This window comes from Homarus americanus, unplaced genomic scaffold, assembly GCF_018991925.1.
Source record: "Homarus americanus isolate GMGI-L3 unplaced genomic scaffold, GMGI_Hamer_2.0 scaffold14581, whole genome shotgun sequence".
Lineage (NCBI taxonomy): Eukaryota > Metazoa > Arthropoda > Malacostraca > Decapoda > Nephropidae > Homarus > Homarus americanus.
The window spans coordinates 79,763-100,853 of NW_024739677.1; the positions used below are offsets into that span (position 1 = coordinate 79,763).

General features: G+C 43.5%; 1 protein-coding gene across 1 annotated transcript; it reads right to left on the reverse strand.

Annotated features, from left to right (window-relative positions):
- Window positions 1-4,048: 4,048 nt before the first annotated feature.
- LOC121874966 lies at window positions 4,049-18,931 on the reverse strand (the record flags this gene model as incomplete). Its single annotated transcript, XM_042379316.1, has 6 exons — window positions 4,049-4,069; window positions 4,552-5,883; window positions 6,152-6,241; window positions 8,029-9,738; window positions 10,007-10,096; window positions 17,474-18,931. Coding segments are annotated over 6 exons (4,701 nt in total), but the record flags the coding sequence as incomplete, so codon positions are not given.
- Window positions 18,932-21,091: the final 2,160 nt, after the last annotated feature.

Here is a 21,091-nt window from a genome sequence, read left to right on the forward strand (position 1 = left end):
TCAGACTGAGAGGGTATCACAGGTCAGACTGAGAGAGTAACACAGGTCAGACTGAGAGGGTATCACAGGTCAGACTGAGAGGGTATCACAGGTCAGACTGAGAGGGTAACACAGGTCAGACTGAGAGGGGTATCACAGGTCAGACTGAGAGTAACACAGGTGTCAGACTGAGAGGGATCACAGGTCAGACTGAGAGAGTAACACAGGTCAGGCTGAGAACACAGCCAAGGCAGACAAAAACTGACGGACAGCAGCAGTAGTAGTTGTGTAATAATTGTAATAATAATCAGAGCTCCCAGTTTTGGTGAAAAGTTCCTTGGGGAAGTGGAGTAGATTTAGGGAAAATCTAGGAAAATGGCAGTTTGGGGGGAAATTTGATTATTATGAAAAGGAAGAATTATGCTGATTTAATGGAAAGTGTCAATGAGGATTTTTGTTTTTCTTCACGGAGAAACTAGGTTAACAGTGTTGAAAGACTTTACTTAACCACCACAATTCCACAAAATTTAACAGTGGTTGGTGAAGTATATACGTATTACAAAATATTGTATTTTTCATAATAAAAGTTTAAGACTTCATTTGAGCAATTTTTTTCTAAAACAGAACAGTTCTCCATTATAAGTAATTTACTGCGTGTAAGAGAGAAAAATAATATAATGCATAATAATTAAATTTAGATCATTTTTGGAAATATTATTAATTCTCAGGAAATTTTCGTTAATTTGGTGATTCATGGTTTTGCTTTGCCGGCTGAAAATAAAAATGAAATGTACAAATTGGGAAAAGTCTCCTCAATATTTTTTATCGATAGTTCGCATAGTCCAATTTCTATACTACCGTTGTTGTCGTGAGCGAAGGTTCTAGGGGAGGTAAGACTGCTCCTCCAGTTCGTGGGAGAGAAGGGCGAGGACACATTGGGCTTTGAGAATGTTCTCCTAAATTTTTGAACTACCGAACTTGCTGAGGAAATATACAATCAACGAAATCTGGTAGCCCCTCAGCCACTACCATGCAGTTACCTTCCACCGGTGCTCATGGAACTTACTCAACCATGCTTTGATGTTCGTTCAGTTTTAATGGGAGGTTAATACTCTGCCATTCGTTGGAGTCAGGCGGTAGGAAGATTCTTCTTTCTCCTCCTCGTCTTCTTCTTCTTGGGAGGAAAGAGGGGAGATGAGGAGGGAGGGAAGAGGGGAAAGGAGAAAGGAGAATGTGGGGGATGGACTGGGGATGGGGATGAGAGGTGGGGAGAGTATGGGAGGGTTGGAAGGTGTTCCATTTATTAGCTAAAATAAAAGTAAATTAAGCTGAACTTTCTGTCCCTGCTCATGTGGAATATAGAACCGTCTTCACCATGAACACTGGGCCGAAAAGAATTACCGGAGGCGATGCAGTAGCCACTCACCTTGGTTATGTAGATTTCCGGGGGTTCAAGCACTGCTGTATCAGTAACAGATCTAGGATTATCTGGGGCATAATACTTTTAAGCTGCCAAGGTTCTTCATTATCGTCGTTGCTGGACTCTACGTTGGGTACGTTTCCACGAATCAAGGTTGCTGGACTCTTCGTTGGGTACGTTTCCACTAGATCAAGGTTGCTGGACTCTACGTTGGAGTTCGTATCCTCCAGATCAAGGCTGCTGGACTCTACGTTGAGTACGTTTGCCTCCAGTTCAATGTTGATAGTCTCTTCGTTGGAGGACGTTTTCCGCAGATCAAGGTTGCTGGACTCTACGTTGGGCAGCGTATCCTCCAGATCAAGGCTGCTGGACTCTGGGTGGAGTACGTTTCCACCAGATCAAGGGATTTGCTGGACTCTTCGTTGGAGTACGTTTCCACTAGATCAAAGGTTGCGCTGGACTCACCATTTAGCGGTTCGTATCCTCCAGATCAAGGCTGCTGGACTCTACGTTGGAGTACGTTACCTCCAGTTCAATGTTGCTGGTCTCTTCGTTGGAGGACGTTTCCACCAGATCAAGGTTGCTGAGACTCTACGTTGGAGTACGTATCCTCAGATCAAAGGCTGCTGAAGCTCTACGTTGGCGTACGTGCCTCCAGTTCAATGTTGCTTCTGGACTCTTCGTTGGAGGACGTTTCACGGATCAAGGTTGCTGGACTGCGTTGGGTGCCGTATCCTCCAGATCAAGGCTGCTGGATTCTCTACGTAGGCGTACGTTGCCTCCAGTTCAATGTTGCTGGACTCTTCGTTGGAGGACGTTTCCCACCAGATCAAGGTTGCAGGACTCTTCGTTGGAGTGCGTATCCTTAAGATCAAGGCTGCTGGACTCTACGTTGGAGGACGTATCCTCCCAGATCAAGGTTGCTGGACTCTACGTTGGAGGACGTATCCTCCCAGATCAAGGCTGCTGGACTCTACGTAGGCGTACGTTGCCTCCAGTTCAATGTTGCTGGACTCTTCGTTGGAGGACGTTTCCACCAGATCAAGGTTGCTGAACTCTACGTTGGTGTGCGTATCCTCCAGATCAAGGTTGCTGGACTCTACGTTGGGTACGTTTCCCACCAGATCAGGTTGCAGGACTCTTCGTTGGAGTGCGTATCCCCTCCAGATCAAGGCTGCTGGACTCTACGTTGGAGGACGTATCCTCCAGATCAAGGGTTGCTGGACTCTACGTTGGAGGACATCCTCCAGATCAAGGTTGCTGGACTCTACGTTGGAGGACGTATCCTCCAGATCAGGTTGCTGGACTCTTCATTGGGTACGTTTCCTCCAGACGGTTGTTGTACTCTTCGTCGATTTCAAAATTTTTTGCAATATATTCTTCCCAGTCCTACTCTGTGATGCCGTCGTCAGGCTCTCTGATGGTGTAAACGCGTTTTGCACATTGGTTTGCATGAATACCTCTCAAACCTGTTGTGGTAAATTTTTTCAAAAATAGCTGGACTCAGCGAACAAGTTTTCTTTTAACAGGTCATCTTTATCGGAGTCAAATGATAGCAAAATATCGAGCAATTTTGTCCATGTCCCGATCATTTGCTTACTCGTCCACCAATGAAGTGCGACAATGTCTTCATCAGTCAGCCCGAGCAGTGACTGTATCTTTTTTGGCCTCGTGTCCACTTCAGGCTCAACACTATTAGACATATCACCAAACAGCTGAGCGTTACACACCTGTGCGTTACACACCTGTGACACATTTTTTATTCAAATATTTTAGCAATTATTTTGACACCATAAATTGTCTGAGCAGATTACCAACTACGGTAGCGATTTATAGTCAGCTTGGAATAGAGTGAGTTATCTTAAATGTGTAGTAGATGTAGTGTAGAGGATCGTGTAGTAGATGTAGTGTAGAGGATGGTGTAGTTGATGTAGTGTAGAAGATGGTATAGTAGATGTAGTGTAGATGATGGTGTAGTAGATGTAGTGTAGATGATGGTGTATTAGATGTAGTGTAGATGATGTTGTAGTAGATATAGTGTAGATGATGGTGTAGTTGATGTAGTGTAGATGATGGTTTATTAAATGTAGTGTAGATGATGGTGTAGTAGATGTAGTGTAGATGATGGTTTATTAGATGTAGTGTAGATGATGGTTTATTAGATGTAGTGTAGATGATGTTGTAGTTGATGTAGTGTAGATTATGGTGTAGTAGATGTAGTGTAGATGATGGTTTATTAGATGTAGTGTAGATGATGGTGTAGTAGATGTAGTGTAGATTATGGTGTAGTAGATGTAGTGTAGATGATGGTGTAGTCGATGTAGTGTAGAGGATGGTGTAGTAGATGTAGTGTATATGGTGGCGCGTAGATTTTCATGACGCACATGGAGGCTTCCTCAATTCACGGACATCTACACAAAAATGGACATCCTCCTGTGTTGGTTGTACATTAGGAAATGTACATGGTTAAATACACTGCTCACACAATCAAAAGCACACACAAACAAATTGAAACAACAATAGAGAGAGAGAGAGTTTTATGCATAAAGGTTGATAAAAAATAATATAATGCATAATAATTAAATTTAGATCATTTTTGGGGGGGAAATATTATTAATTCTCGGGAAATTTTCACGTTAATTTGGTGATTCATGGTTTTGCTTTGTCCGGCTGAAAATAAAAATGAAATGTACAAAATTGGGAAAGTCTCCTCAATATTTTTTATCGATAGTTTCGCATAGTCCAATTTCTATACTACCGTTGTTGTCGTAGACGAAGGTTCTAGGGGAGAGTAAGACTGCTCCTCCAGTTCGTGGGAGAGAAAGGCGAGGACACATTGGGCTTTGAGAATGTTCTCCTAGAATTTTTGAACTACCGAACTTGCTGAGGAAATATGCAATCAACGAAATCATTAGCCCCTCAGCCACTACCATGCCAGTTACCTTCCACCGGTGCTCATGGAGCTTACTCAACCATGCTTTGATGTTCGTTCGGTTTAATGGGAGGTTAATACTCTGCCATTCGTTGGAGTCCCAGGCGGTGGAAGATTCTTCTTTCTCCTCCTCGTCTTCTTCTTCTTGGGAGGAAAGAGGGGAGATGAGAGGAGGGGAGGGAAGAGGGGAAAGGGGAGAAGGAGAATGTGGGGGATGGACTAGGGATGGGATGAGAGGTGGGGAGAGTATGGGAGATTGGAAGGTGTTCCATTTGTCTTCATCATCGTCGCTAGACTTTCTGTCCCTGCTCATGTGGAATATAGAACCGTCTTCGCCGAACACTGGGCCGAAGAGTACCGGAGCGTGCAGTAGCCACTCACCTTGGTTATCGTAGATTTCGGGGGGTTCCAAGCGCACTGCTGTATCAGTAACGAATCTAGGATTATCTAGGGCATAATACTTTTTAAGCTGCCAAGGTTCTTCATTATCGTCGTTGCTGGACTCTACGTTGGAGTACGTTTCCACCAGATCAAGGTTGCTGGACTCTTCGTTGGAGTACGTTTCCACTAGATCAAGGTTGCTGGACTCTACGTTGGAGTTCGTATCCTCCAGATCAAGGCTGCTGGACTCTACGTTGGAGTACGTTGCCTCCAGTTCAATGTTGCTGGTCTCTTCGTTGGAGGACGTTTCCACCAGATCAAGGTTGCTGGACTCTACGTTGGAGGACGTATCCTCCAGATCAAGGCTGCTGGACTCTACGTTGGAGTACGTTTCCACCAGATCAAGGTTGCTGGACTCTTCGTTGGAGTACGTTTCCACTAGATCAAGGTTGCTGGACTCTACGTTGGAGTTCGTATCCTCCAGATCAAGGCTGCTGGACTCTACGTTGGAGTACGTTGCCGCCAGTTCAATGTTGCTGGTCTCTTCGTTGGAGGACGTTTCCACCAGATCAAGGTTGCTGGACTCTACGTTGGAGTGCGTGTCCTCCAGATCAAGGCTGCTGGACTCTACGTTGGCGTACGTTGCCTCCAGTTCAATGTTGCTGGACTCTTCGTTGGAGGACGTTTCCACGAGATCAAGGTTGCTGGACTCTACGTTGGAGTGCGTATCCTCCAGATCAAGGCTGCTGGACTCTACGTTGGCGTACGTTGCCTCCAGTTCAATGTTGCTGGACTCTTCGTTGGAGGACGTTTCCACGAGATCAAGGTTGCTGGACTCTACGTTGGAGTGCGTATCCTCCAGATCAAGGTTGCTGGACTCTACGTTGGAGTACGTTTCCACCAGATCAAGGTTGCAGGACTCTTCGTTGGAGTGCGTATCCTCCAGATCAAGGCTGCTGGACTCTACGTTGGAGGACGTATCCTCCAGATCAAGGTTGCTGGACTCTACGTTGGAGGACGTATCCTCCAGATCAAGGTTGCTGGACTCTACGTTGGAGGACGTATCCTCCAGATCAAGGTTGCTGGACTCTTCATTGGAGTACGTTTCCTCCAGACGGTTGTTGTACTCTTCGTCGATTTCAAAATTTTTTGCAATATATTCTTCCCAGTCCTACTCTGTGATGCCGTCGTCAGGCTCTCTGATGGTGTAAACGTTTTGCACATTGGTTTGCATGAATACCTCTCCAAACCTGTTGTGGTAAATTTTTTCAAAAATAATGGACTCAGCGAACAAGTTTTCTTTGCTGGAGTCATCTTTTATCGGAGTCAAATGATAACCAAAATATCGAGCAATTTTGTCCATGTCCGCCACAGTCATTTGCTTACTCGTCCACCAATGAAGTGCGACAATGTCTTCATCAGTCAGCCCGAGCAGTGACTGTATCTTTTTGGCCTCGTGTCCACTTAGGCTCAACACTATTAGACATATCACCAAACAGCTGAGCGTTACACACCTGTGCGTTACACACCTGTGACACATTTTTGATTCAAATATTTTAGCAATTATTTTGACACCATAAATTGTCTGAGCAGATTACCAACTACGGTAGCGATTTATAGTCAGCTTGGAATAGAGTGAGTTATCTTAAATGTGTAGTAGATGTAGTGTAGAGGATCGTGTAGTAGATGTAGTGTAGAGGATGGTGTAGTTGATGTAGTGTAGAAGATGGTATAGTAGATGTAGTGTAGATGATGGTGTAGTAGATGTAGTGTAGATGATGGTGTATTAGATGTAGTGTAGATGATGTTGTAGTAGATATAGTGTAGATGATGGTGTAGTTGATGTAGTGTAGATGATGGTTTATTAAATGTAGTGTAGATGATGGTGTAGTAGATGTAGTGTAGATGATGGTTTATTAGATGTAGTGTAGATGATGGTTTATTAGATGTAGTGTAGATGATGTTGTAGTTGATGTAGTGTAGATTATGGTGTAGTAGATGTAGTGTAGATGATGGTTTATTAGATGTAGTGTAGATGATGGTGTAGTAGATGTAGTGTAGATTATGGTGTAGTAGATGTAGTGTAGATGATGGTGTAGTCGATGTAGTGTAGATGATGGTTTATTAGATGTAGTGTAGATGATGGTGTAGTAGATTGCTTAGTGTAGATTATGGTGTAGTAGATGTGGTGTAGATGATGAATTGTAGTAGATGTAGTGTAGATGATGGTTTATTAGATGTAGTGTAGATGATGGTTTATTAGATGTGGTGTAGATGATGTTGTAGTTGATCCTTAGTGTAGATTGTAATTGTAGTAGATGTGGTGTAGATGATGGTTTATTAGATGTAGTGTAGATGATGGTGTAGTAGATGTAGTGTAGATTATGGTGTAGTAGATGTAGTGTAGATGATGGTGTAGTCGATGTAGTGTAGAGGATGGTGTAGTAGATGTAGTGTATATGGTGGCGCGTAGATTTTCATGACGCACATGGAGGCTTCCTCAATTCCACGGACATCTACACAAAAATGGACATCCTCCTGTAGTGGGACAAATATGTACACATTCAAGGAAGTACACACATGCACATGGTTAAATACACACTCACACACAATCAAGCACACACAAACAAATTGAAACAACAATAGAGAGAGAGAGAGAGAGAGAGAGAGAGAGAGAGAGAGAGAGAGAGAGAGAGAGTTTTTATGCATAAAGGTTGATAAAAAATAATATAATGCATAATAATTAAATTTAGATCATTTTTGGGGGGGAAATATTATTAATTCTCGGGAAATTTTCACGTTAATTTGGTGATTCATGGTTTTGCTTTGCCCGGCTGAAAATAAAAATGAAATGTACAAAATTGGGAAAGTCTCCTCAATATTTTTTATCGATAGTTTCGCATAGTCCAATTTCTATACTACCGTTGTTGTCGTAGACGAAGGTTCTAGGGGAGAGTAAGACTGCTCCTCCAGTTCGTGGGAGAGAAGGGCGAGGACACATTGGGCTTTGAGAATGTTCTCCTAGAATTTTTGAACTACCGAACTTGCTGAGGAAATATGCAATCAACGAAATCATTAGCCCCTCAGCCACTACCATGCCAGTTACCTTCCACCGGTGCTCATGGAGCTTACTCAACCATGCTTTGATGTTCGTTCGGTTTAATGGGAGGTTAATACTCTGCCATTCGTTGGAGTCCCAGGCGGTGGAAGATTCTTCTTTCTCCTCCTCGTCTTCTTCTTCTTGGGAGGAAAGAGGGGAGATGAGAGGAGGGGAGGGAAGAGGGGAAAGGGGAGAAGGAGAATGTGGGGGATGGACTAGGGATGGGATGAGAGGTGGGGAGAGTATGGGAGATTGGAAGGTGTTCCATTTGTCTTCATCATCGTCGCTAGACTTTCTGTCCCTGCTCATGTGGAATATAGAACCGTCTTCGCCGAACACTGGGCCGAAGAGTACCGGAGCGTGCAGTAGCCACTCACCTTGGTTATCGTAGATTTCGGGGGGTTCCAAGCGCACTGCTGTATCAGTAACGAATCTAGGATTATCTAGGGCATAATACTTTTTAAGCTGCCAAGGTTCTTCATTATCGTCGTTGCTGGACTCTACGTTGGAGTACGTTTCCACCAGATCAAGGTTGCTGGACTCTTCGTTGGAGTACGTTTCCACTAGATCAAGGTTGCTGGACTCTACGTTGGAGTTCGTATCCTCCAGATCAAGGCTGCTGGACTCTACGTTGGAGTACGTTGCCTCCAGTTCAATGTTGATGGTCTCTTCGTTGGAGGACGTTTCCACCAGATCAAGGTTGCTGGACTCTACGTTGGAGGACGTATCCTCCAGATCAAGGCTGCTGGACTCTACGTTGGAGTACGTTTCCACCAGATCAAGGTTGCTGGACTCTTCGTTGGAGTACGTTTCCACTAGATCAAGGTTGCTGGACTCTACGTTGGAGTTCGTATCCTCCAGATCAAGGCTGCTGGACTCTACGTTGGAGTACGTTGCCTCCAGTTCAATGTTGCTGGTCTCTTCGTTGGAGGACGTTTCCACCAGATCAAGGTTGCTGGACTCTACGTTGGAGTGCGTATCCTCCAGATCAAGGCTGCTGGACTCTACGTTGGCGTACGTTGCCTCCAGTTCAATGTTGCTGGACTCTTCGTTGGAGGACGTTTCCACGAGATCAAGGTTGCTGGACTCTACGTTGGAGTGCGTATCCTCCAGATCAAGGCTGCTGGACTCTACGTTGGCGTACGTTTCCACCAGATCAAGGTTGCTGGACTCTTCGTTGGAGTGCGTATCCTCCAGATCAAGGCTGCTGGACTCTACGTTGGAGGACGTATCCTCCAGATCAAGGTTGCTGGACTCTACGTTGGAGGACGTATCCTCCAGATCAAGGTTGCTGGACTCTTCGTTGGAGTACGTTTCCTCTTGATCAAGGTTGCTGGACTCTACGTTGGAGTGCGTATCCTCCAGATCAAGGCTGCTGGACTCTACGTTGGAGTACGTTGCCTCCAGTTCAATGTTGCTGGACTCTACGTTGGAGGACGTTTCCACTTGATCAAGGTTGCTGGACTCTACGTTGGAGTGCGTATCCTCCAGATCAAGGCTGCTGGACTCTACGTTGGAGTACGTTGCCTCCAGTTCAATGTTGCTGGACTCTACGTTGGAGGACGTTTCCACCTGATCAAGGTTGCTGGACTCTACGTTGGAGTGCGTATCCTCCAGATCAAGGTTGCTGGACTCTACGTTGGAGTACGTTTCCACCAGATCAAGGTTGCAGGACTCTTCGTTGGAGTGCGTATCCTCCAGATCAAGGCTGCTGGACTCTACGTTGGAGGACGTATCCTCCAGATCAAGGTTGCTGGACTCTACGTTGGAGGACGTATCCTCCAGATCAAGGTTGCTGGACTCTACGTTGGAGGACGTATCCTCCAGATCAAGGTTGCTGGACTCTTCATTGGAGTACGTTTCCTCCAGACGGTTGTTGTACTCTTCGTCGATTTCAAAATTTTTAGCAATATATTCTTCCCAGTCCTACTCTGTGATGCCGTCGTCAGGCTCTCTGATGGTGTAAACGTTTTGCACATTGGTTTACATGAATATCTCTCCAAACCTGTTGTGGTAAATTTTTTCAAAAATAATGGACTCAGCGAACAAGTTTTCTTTGCTGGAGTCATCTTTTATCGGAGTCAAATGATAACCAAAATATCGAGCAATTTTGTCCATGTCCGCCACAGTCATTTGCTTACTCGTCCACCAATGAAGTGCGACAATGTCTTCATCAGTCAGCCCGAGCAGTGACTGTATCTTTTTGGCCTCGTGTCCACTTAGGCTCAATACTATTAGACATATCACCAAACAGCTGAGCGTTACACACCTGTGCGTTACACACCTGTGACACATTTTTTATTCAAATATTTTAGCAATTATTTTGACACCATAAATTGTCTGAGCAGATTACCAACTACGGTAGCGATTTATAGTCTGCCTGGAATAGAGTGAGTTATCTTAAATGTGTAGTAGATGTAGTGTAGAGGATCGTGTAGTAGATGTAGTGTAGAGGATGGTGTAGTTGATGTAGTGTAGAAGATGGTATAGTAGATGTAGTGTAGATGATGGTGTAGTAGATGTAGTGTAGATGATGGTGTATTAGATGTAGTGTAGATGATGTTGTAGTAGATGTAGTGTAGATGATGGTGTAGTTGATGTAGTGTAGATGATGGTTTATTAAATGTAGTGTAGATGATGGTGTAGTAGATGTAGTGTAGATGATGGTTTATTAGATGTAGTGTAGATGATGGTTTATTAGATGTAGTGTAGATGATGTTGTAGTTGATGTAGTGTAGATTATGGTGTAGTAGATGTAGTGTAGATGATGGTTTATTAGATGTAGTGTAGATGATGGTGTAGTAGATGTAGTGTAGATTGTGGTGTAGTTGATGTAGTGTAGATGATGGTGTAGTCGATGTAGTGTAGAGGATGGTGTAGTAGATGTAGTGTATATGGTGGCGCGTAGATTTTCATGACGCACATGGAGGCTTCCTCAATTCCACGGACATCTACACAAAAATGGACATCCTCCTGTAGTGGGACAAATATGTACACATTCAAGGAAGTACACACATGCACATGGTTAAATACACACTCACACACAATCAAGCACACACAAACAAATTGAAACAACAATAGAGAGAGAGAGAGAGAGAGAGAGAGAGAGAGTAGGTTAGAATGGTGGTATTCAGAGATGAACATCTGTCGTGATATTGACAGACACGGTGGTGATAACATGCATAATTACCTTGCTAGCGTCGCGTCATATAGCCCATGGGAGGAGGAACAGACCAGTCCCCTCCCAGCCCATGAACCCACCCAACCCATGGACCCACCCAGCCCATGGACCCAACCAGCCCATGGACCCACCCACCCTGAGACAATGAACCAGACAGGACATTGCATTCAACGTGTACAGAACATGTTTTTTTTTCTTTCTCCCATCCATGTGGCGTTGTTTGAGGTCACGTGAACGATTAATTTCAGTTTTGGTGAAAGTATGAAAAATAGTTTAGTTTTCCCTAACATCATAACACACCACTCATCAGAAAACGGATGAATGTTGTGGTTGTGAGAGAGAGGTGTTGTAGTGTTGTTATTGTTAAGGGGGGGGGGGTGATGGCTAGAAGGTCGTAAGGGGATTGTGGTATAGGTGATAACAAGTGATTGCGGGCACCTTCATGCCCAGTGAAAGTTTGAACGCTCGGGCTTGGCTAGCGTACAGTGAATGAGGGTGCGCCAAGTCCGTAGACTTGCATGGTTAATTGGGGTGCTCCAAGTCCATAGGACATGCATCGTTTTCCATCGTAAATAAATGACAAATTAACGCCTTCCTAAAGAAACCATCGACATGGGACCAAGTTTGTTCCACTCTATGAATTTTTTGCGATTTTTCCAAAAAAGTTTGATGAAAAACGTTTGTACCGTTTCTGCTGCCCAAAACAAAAGACAGACAGACAGACGACAGACACACGGCTAGTCCTATAGTATATTAGACAAGTGATCATGGGCCCTTCGTGCCCGGTGGCGAGCCCGGTGGTACAGTTTACCTAGGTTGTTATAATCATGGCCGTGGTTGTTATAATCATGGTCGTGGTTGTTATAATCATGGTCGTGGTTGTTATAATCATGGTCGTGATTGTTACAATCATGGTCGTGGTTGTTATAATCATGGTCGTGGTTGTTATAATCATGGTCGTGGTTGTTATAATCATGGTCGTGGTTATTATAACCATGGTCGTGGTTGTTATAATCATGATCGTGGTTGTTATAATCATGGCCATGGTTATTATAATCATATTCGTAGTTGTTATAATCATGGTCGTGGTTGTTATAATCATGGTCGTGTTGTATAATCATGGTCGTGGTTGTTATAATCATGGTCGTGGTTATAATAATGGTCGTGGTTGTTATAATCATGGTCGTGGTTGTTATAATCGTGGTTTTTATAATCTTGGTCGTGGTTATAATATATATCATAGTTGTGGTTGTTATAATCATGGTCGTGGTTGTTATAATCATGGTCGTGCTAGTTATATCGTGGTCGTGGTTGTTATAATCATGGTCCTGGTTGTTATAATCAGTTGGTCGGTTGTTATAATCATGGTCGGTTGTTATAATCATGGTCCTGGTTGTTATTGGTCGTTGTTGTTATAATCATGGTCGTGTTGTTACAATCTTGGTCTATAATCATGGTCGTGGCCATCATGGTCGTGGTTGTTATAACTAATGGTCGTGGTTGTTATAATCTGGTCGGTTGTTATAATCATGGTCGTGGTTGTTATAATCATGGTCCTGGTTGTTATAACCTCGTTGTTATCCTCATGGGTTGTTATAATCTTGGTCCTGGTTGTTATAATCATGGTCCTGGTTGTTACAATCTTGGTCCTGGTTGTTATAATCTTGGTCCTGGTTGTTATAATCATGGTCCTGGTTGTTATAATCTTGGTCCTGGTTGTTATAATCATGGTCCTGGTTGTTACAATCTTGGTCCTGGTTGTTATAATCATGGTCCTTGTTGTTATAATCATGGTCCTGGTTGTTACAATCTTGGTCCTGGTTGTTATAATCATGGTCCTGGTTGTTATAATACGGGTCGTACCTGAGACTAACACAGGTAAAATAAACCCCACACCTAATCTTTAATCTCAATAAACCCAGATTAACCTCACCTAATCAACAGGATTAGAGACCATTAGGATTGTACCACCAATACCGGTACATTTCAAACTGGATTAATGACAAAACATTTAATCACATTTCCAATAGCTAATGTCTTACGGATATCTTATCAAGTTGTGAGTTTTACATGTCTATATAATTATGTTTTATTCTTACAAATATTTAGAGTTCGTTGTGTATTGTATTGTATGGTATGGTATTGTGTGGCATTGTACTGTAATGTACTGTACTGTACTGTACTGTTTTGTTTTGTATTGTATTGTATGACAGTGGGCCCTTCGTGCCAGGTTCGCCGTCCGGCTGACAGCGTACAGTGAATGAGGGTGCGCCAAGTCCGTAGACTTGCATTGTTAATTGGGATGCGCCAAGTCCATAGACTTACATCGTTTTCCATCGTAAATAAAATGGTTAATTAATGCCTTCCTAAAGAAACTATCGTCATGGGACCAGGTTTGGTCCACTCTACGAATTTTTTGCGATTTTTCCACCAAGTTTGATGAAAAACGATTGTGACGTTTCGGCTGCCCATAACAGACAGACAGACACACGCCTAGTCCTGTAGTATATTTGACAAGTCAGATTGAGAGGGTAACACAGGTCAGACTGAGAGGGTAACACAGGTCAGACTGAGAGGGTATCACAGGTCAGACTGAGAGGATAACACAGGTCAGACTGAGAGGGTAACACAGGTCAGGCTGAGAGGGTATCACAGGTCAGACTGAGAGGATAACACAGGTCAGACTGAGAGGGTAACACAGGTCAGGCTGAGAACACAGCCAAGGCAGACAAAAAACTGACGGACAGCAGCAGTAGTAGTTGTGTAATAATTGTAATAATAATCAGAGCTCCCAGTTTTGGTGAAAAAGTTCCTTGGCCGGGAAATTGGAGTGGATTTAGGGAAAATCTAGGAAAATGGCAGTTTGGGGGGAAATTTGATTATTATGAAAAGGAATAATTATGCTGATTTAATGGAAAGTGTCAATGAGGGATTTTGTTTTCTTCACGGAGAAACTAGGTTAACAGCGTTGAAAGGAGCTTTACTTAACCACCACAATTCCACTAAGTTTAACAGTGGTTGGTGAAGTATATACGACGTATATGGGGGCAGGGAAAAAACACTTTTATTTGAGTTGCAGGCTGCACTTTTCAGGCATCGTTTGTATGGCTGTAACAAACACCTGTGCAAAAGTTCATGCCATTTCATGCATACTTACCCTGCCGCATCGCGAACGACTTTTTGTCAACTTTTAGTGTATACCAAAAATTAGGTGTCATTTAATGTTTTCCAGGATAATGATAAATTTTACATGGGTGACATCGATTTAATTCACATGTTATTTTACAGGTACACCGTATAGAAAATCATTACAAGTTCATATTGAAATTCTTTTTTGTGCGGAACCTTGGCATCATTTTCCTAGACAATAATCTTTGCCTAATATATCCATCTCTCGATTCGTATCCCGTCACTTCAGTGCAAGCTTCAGTCATCACTTTTATGCCTCTCTCGACCGCCTGAGTGCTGTTTGGCCACTTGGGCACCACTAATGGTGTCTCAAGAATGTCATTAACCTGTAGATTTGACAGAGAAGCAATGTAAGGAGGCTCAGTCTTGAGTTCATTCCTCCAGTTAATCATGGAATGATAGTTTTTTGCTTGCCACTTTAGTTTCGGAGTCACCACCTTTCTCATGTTGACTACAGGAGCCACATCCTCATTCCCATCTCCATCTTTACCCTCCTCATCAGTATAGTTTAACAAATTCTCGTCAACAGCAGCATCAGAATCTTCCTCCTCCTCTTCAGATCTGCCAGTGCATTCTTCCTTTTGCTGATTCTCCTCTCTAATTTTTCTTATCATTGAGACAGCTTTTTCTCTAACAGTCATGTCCTCATCTGCACACATACCAAGAAGAAGTTGATCTGTGTGGGCGAAGTATGCATTTCTCTGGACAGCCTTCTTCACTATCGTCTCCTCCTCACTATTCAGGTGTTTCATATATAGCAGGGACTGGAATACGTTCCTTGAGCCGTGTGTTACGTAAGGGTGTATCTTGATGTAAAACCACATTGGAGCACTGAACTTTATTATTGTAATGACAATTCTTTTCAACTCATGGCTGGGTCTTGATGTTGCTACATACAGCCTGAGGATTCTACTCCATAAGGTGTTCCACCTTGACACACAGGGAGGACCTGGCTCAATAGCAGCCAAGTCATCTTCAACAACACCTGTGATAACTCCTTTACAAATCCTATACAGGTATTTCTGATCCCGGGACAGATCTTTCTCCACTTCATCATTAAACACAGGGAAATCAGGGAAACTGACTGGCTGGAAGGCGACAACTGGAAGCTCAGACAAAGACTCCTTGATCTGCTTTTCAATGGGACCACGCCAATGCTCAGGACCACTTGGTTTACCATCATAGTGATAAAAAACTGCGCGGAAAGGCAGCTCATTTCCGTGAAGCTGACATATGAAATAATGGAGCGGGTGACCAAGTAACATTTCAAGATGATGAATGACTCCATTTTCTGATCCTACATTTACATTGGTTCCATCACAACCAACACACACAATGGGCTGCTGGGTTAGATTTTTCTCCACCAGAAACTCGTGAATAGTTTTGGCAATCTGCTTTCCGTGTCCAGTCTTGGGAGTCACATGTGTGAGATATTCATTGCCAGGCTCAACCATGATGACATAATGATCTTTCACCATCATCCTCGAACTCCATTTCTCGGTCTTCTCATTCTTTATCATCACACGAGTGGCGGTCTTCTTACCATCAAAATAGAGTGACGTCAAATTATCTAAACTAGCCATCTCAATTTCTTGCCTCTTAAATCGGTATTTTTGTCTCGCATCCCGCAGCTTATGTGGTCCAATAACCTGACTCTTGTCATCCTTTGTGATAATGCCATAGTCAGTTAAGGTGGCAGTAGCAATGGCAGCTCCAGCATAATCACTAATCAAGTATCGGTCACAAGCGGCAGCCAGTGTAGGGAGTCTTGTCCGGTTCTGTGAACTGGTGTCTGTCAGAGCCCTTGGATCAGGGACAAAATCAGCATCAGTATTGACGAGAGGAATATCTCTTGAATCATCTGAATTATCCTCAACATAAGGAATATCTCCAGCGACCAGATATCTATGTTTTTGCTCAAGCTGTCTCCTAACTCTGTCCGTATCATGCTTCTCTCTTGCCGTCACTCTGTCCCACATCTTCGTCACTTTCATGTCAACCCCTGCAATCTTCATCTTCCTATCACCTCGCTGGTCAAGGAGAAACTGCACCTCACGTTTGGGAACTTTTATAACACAATTACATGCCAGGTGATATCCGTCACACTCCTGCGGTGTGAATTGCTTAACGGTAACTATTTGAATAATTTCAAGTGCGCCAACTTACCCAGGTTTCCCCTACATTACAGTACAGTAACACAACATTGAGAAATGAAATGAGAAAAGGCTGATAATCAATATAGACATAACACCATACTCATCTGCAACAAGACAACTTAAATGAAATAAGAGATATGAAAAAAAAAGTTGATAAACACTGAACAGAACATTGCACCGCCACAGCGGCTGTTTGGCTAGTACTGTAGGTAAATTTAAAAATTTCAGTAGAAAATGCGGCAGACTAAACCTCGACATATCAGCTTCAAATTTGGCATGGAGTCTTAGATATGTATAAGGAACAATACCTGAAGAGTGCAGCTTTGAGCAAAATTTCACTGCCCCCTAATATACGTATTACAAAATATTGTATTTTTCATAATAAAAGTTTAAGACTTCATTTGAGCAATTTTTTCTAAAACAGAACAGTTCTCCATTATAAGTAATTTACTGCGTGTAAGAGAGAGAGAGAGAGAGAGAGAGAGAGAGAGAGAGAGAGAGAGAGAGAGAGAGAGAGTTTTTATGCATAAAGGTTGATAAAAAATAATATAATGCATAATAATTAAATTTAGATCATTTTTGGGGGGGAAATATTATTAATTCTCGGGAAATTTTCACGTTAATTTGGTGATTCATGGTTTTGCTTTGCCCGGCTGAAAATAAAAATGAAATGTACAAAATTGGGAAAGTCTCCTCAATATTTTTTATCGATAGTTTCGCATAGTCCAATTTCTATACTACCGTTGTTGTCGTAGACGAAGGTTCTAGGGGAGAGTAAGACTGCTCCTCCAGTTCGTGGGAGAGAAGGGCGAGGACACATTGGGCTTTGAGAATGTTCTCCTAGAATTTTTGAACTACCGAACTTGCTGAGGAAATATGCAATCAACGAAATCATTAGCCCCTCAGCCACTACCATGCCAGTTACCTTCCACCGGTGCTCATGGAGCTTACTCAACCATGCTTTGATGTTCGTTCGGTTTAATGGGAGGTTAATACTCTGCCATTCGTTGGAGTCCCAGGCGGTGGAAGATTCTTCTTTCTCCTCCTCGTCTTCTTCTTCTTGGGAGGAAAGAGGGGAGATGAGAGGAGGGGAGGGAAGAGGGGAAAGGGGAGAAGGAGAATGTGGGGGATGGACTAGGGATGGGATGAGAGGTGGGGAGAGTATGGGAGATTGGAAGGTGTTCCATTTGTCTTCATCATCGTCGCTAGACTTTCTGTCCCTGCTCATGTGGAATATAGAACCGTCTTCGCCGAACACTGGGCCGAAGAGTACCGGAGCGTGCAGTAGCCACTCACCTTGGTTATCGTAGATTTCGGGGGGTTCCAAGCGCACTGCTGTATCAGTAACGAATCTAGGATTATCTAGGGCATAATACTTTTTAAGCTGCCAAGGTTCTTCATTATCGTCGTTGCTGGACTCTACGTTGGAGTACGTTTCCACCAGATCAAGGTTGCTGGACTCTTCGTTGGAGTACGTTTCCACTAGATCAAGGTTGCTGGACTCTACGTTGGAGTTCGTATCCTCCAGATCAAGGCTGCTGGACTCTACGTTGGAGTACGTTGCCTCCAGTTCAATGTTGATGGTCTCTTCGTTGGAGGACGTTTCCACCAGATCAAGGTTGCTGGACTCTACGTTGGAGGACGTATCCTCCAGATCAAGGCTGCTGGACTCTACGTTGGAGTACGTTTCCACCAGATCAAGGTTGCTGGACTCTTCGTTGGAGTACGTTTCCACTAGATCAAGGTTGCTGGACTCTACGTTGGAGTTCGTATCCTCCAGATCAAGGCTGCTGGACTCTACGTTGGAGTACGTTGCCTCCAGTTCAATGTTGCTGGTCTCTTCGTTGGAGGACGTTTCCACCAGATCAAGGTTGCTGGACTCTACGTTGGAGTGCGTATCCTCCAGATCAAGGCTGCTGGACTCTACGTTGGCGTACGTTGCCTCCAGTTCAATGTTGTTGGACTCTTCGTTGGAGGACGTTTCCACGAGATCAAGGTTGCTGGACTCTACGTTGGAGTGCGTATCCTCCAGATCAAGGCTGCTGGACTCTACGTTGGCGTACGTTGCCTCCAGTTCAATGTTGCTGGACTCTACGTTGGAGTACGTTTCCACTTGATCAAGGTTGCTGGACTCTACGTTGGAGTGCGTATCCTCCAGATCAAGGCTGCTGGACTCTACGTTGGAGTACGTTGCCTCCAGTTCAATGTTGCTGGACTCTACGTTGGAGGACGTTTCCACCTGATCAAGGTTGCTGGACTCTTCGTTGGAGTGCGTATCCTCCAGATCAAGGTTGCTGGACTCTACGTTGGAGTACGTTTCCACCAGATCAAGGTTGCAGGACTCTTCGTTGGAGTGCGTATCCTCCAGATCAAGGCTGCTGGACTCTACGTTGGAGGACGTATCCTCCAGATCAAGGTTGCTGGACTCTACGTTGGAGGACGTATCCTCCAGATCAAGGTTGCTGGACTCTACGTTGGAGGACGTATCCTCCAGATCAAGGTTGCTGGACTCTTCATTGGAGTACGTTTCCTCCAGACGGTTGTTGTACTCTTCGTCGATTTCAAAATTTTTTGCAATATATTCTTCCCAGTCCTACTCTGTGATGCCGTCGTCAGGCTCTCTGATGGTGTAAACGTTTTGCACATTGGTTTGCATGAATACCTCTCCAAACCTGTTGTGGTAAATTTTTTCAAAAATAATGGACTCAGCGAACAAGTTTTCTTTGCTGGAGTCATCTTTTATCGGAGTCAAATGATAACCAAAATATCGAGCAATTTTGTCCATGTCCGCCACAGTCATTTGCTTACTCGTCCACCAATGAAGTGCGACAATGTCTTCATCAGTCAGCCCGAGCAGTGACTGTATCTTTTTGGCCTCGTGTCCACTTAGGCTCAACACTATTAGACATATCACCAAACAGCTGAGCGTTACACACCTGTGCGTTACACACCTGTGACACATTTTTGATTCAAATATTTTAGCAATTATTTTGACACCATAAATTGTCTGAGCAGATTACCAACTACGGTAGCGATTTATAGTCAGCCTGGAATAGAGTGAGTTATCTTAAATGTGTAGTAGATGTAGTGTAGAGGATCGTGTAGTAGATGTAGTGTAGAGGATGGTGTAGTTGATGTAGTGTAGAAGATGGTATAGTAGATGTAGTGTAGATGATGGTGTAGTAGATGTAGTGTAGATGATGGTGTATTAGATGTAGTGTAGATGATGTTGTAGTAGATGTAGTGTAGATGATGGTGTAGTTGATGTAGTGTAGATGATGGTTTATTAAATGTAGTGTAGATGATGGTGTAGTAGATGTAGTGTAGATGATGGTTTATTAGATGTAGTGTAGATGATGGTTTATTAGATGTAGTGTAGATGATGTTGTAGTTGATGTAGTGTAGATTATGGTGTAGTAGATGTAGTGTAGATGATGGTTTATTAGATGTAGTGTAGATGATGGTGTAGTAGATGTAGTGTAGATTATGGTGTAGTAGATGTAGTGTAGATGATGGTGTAGTCGATGTAGTGTAGAGGATGGTGTAGTAGATGTAGTGTATATGGTGGCGCGTAGATTTTCATGACGCACATGGAGGCTTCCTCAATTCCACGGACATCTACACAAAAATGGACATCCTCCTGTAGTGGGACAAATATGTACACATTCAAGGAAGTACACACATGCACATGGTTAAATACACACTCACACACAATCAAGCACACACAAACAAATTTAAACAACAATAGAGAGAGAGAGAGAGAGAGAGAGAGAGAGAGAGGGAGAGAGAGAGAGAGAGAGAGAGAGAGAGAGAGTTTTTATGCATAAAGGTTGACAAAAAATAATATAATGCATAATAATTAGAAATTTAGATCATTTTTGGGGAAATATTATTAATTCTCGGGGAAATTTTCACGTTAATTTGGTGGTCATGGTTTTGCCCGGCTGAAAATAAAAATGAAATGTACAAAATTGGGAAAAGTCTCCTCAATATTTTTTATCGATAGTTTCGCATAGTCAATTTCTATACTACCGTTGTTGTCGTAGACGAAGGTTCTAGGAGAAATGCGTTTGCTCCTCCAGTTCGTGGGAAGAAGAGGCGAGGACACATTGGGCTTTGAGAATGTTCTCCTAAATTTTTGAACTACCACCGAACTTGCTGAGAAATAGCACAATCAACTTAGAAATCATTAGCCCCTCAGCCACTACCATACCAGTTACCTTCCACCGGTGCTCATAGACTTACTCAACCAATACTTTGATGTTCGTTCGGTTTAATGGGAGGTTAATACTCTGCCATTCGTTGGAGTCCCAGGCGGTGGAAAGATTCTTCTCTCCCTCCTCGTCTTCTTAACTGCTTCTTGGGAGGAAAAAGAGGAGATGAGAGGAGGAGGGAGAAGGGGAAAGGGAGAGAAGGAGAATGTGGGGGATGGACTAGGGGATGGGATGAGGAGGTGGGAGAGTATGGGAGGTGGGAAGGTGTTTATTTGTCTTCATCTCATCGTCACTTCAGACTTTCTGTCCCTGCTCATGTGGAATATAGGAACCGTCTTCGCCGAACACTGGGCCGAAAGAGTACCCGGGCGTGCAGTAGCCACTCACCCCTTGGTTATCATGTAGATTTCGGGGGTTCCAAGCGCACTGCTGTATCAGTAACGAATCTAAGTTATCTAGGGCATAATACTTTTAAGCTGCCAAAGGTTCTTCATTATCGTCGTTGCTGGACTCTACGTTGGAGTACGTTTCCACCAGAT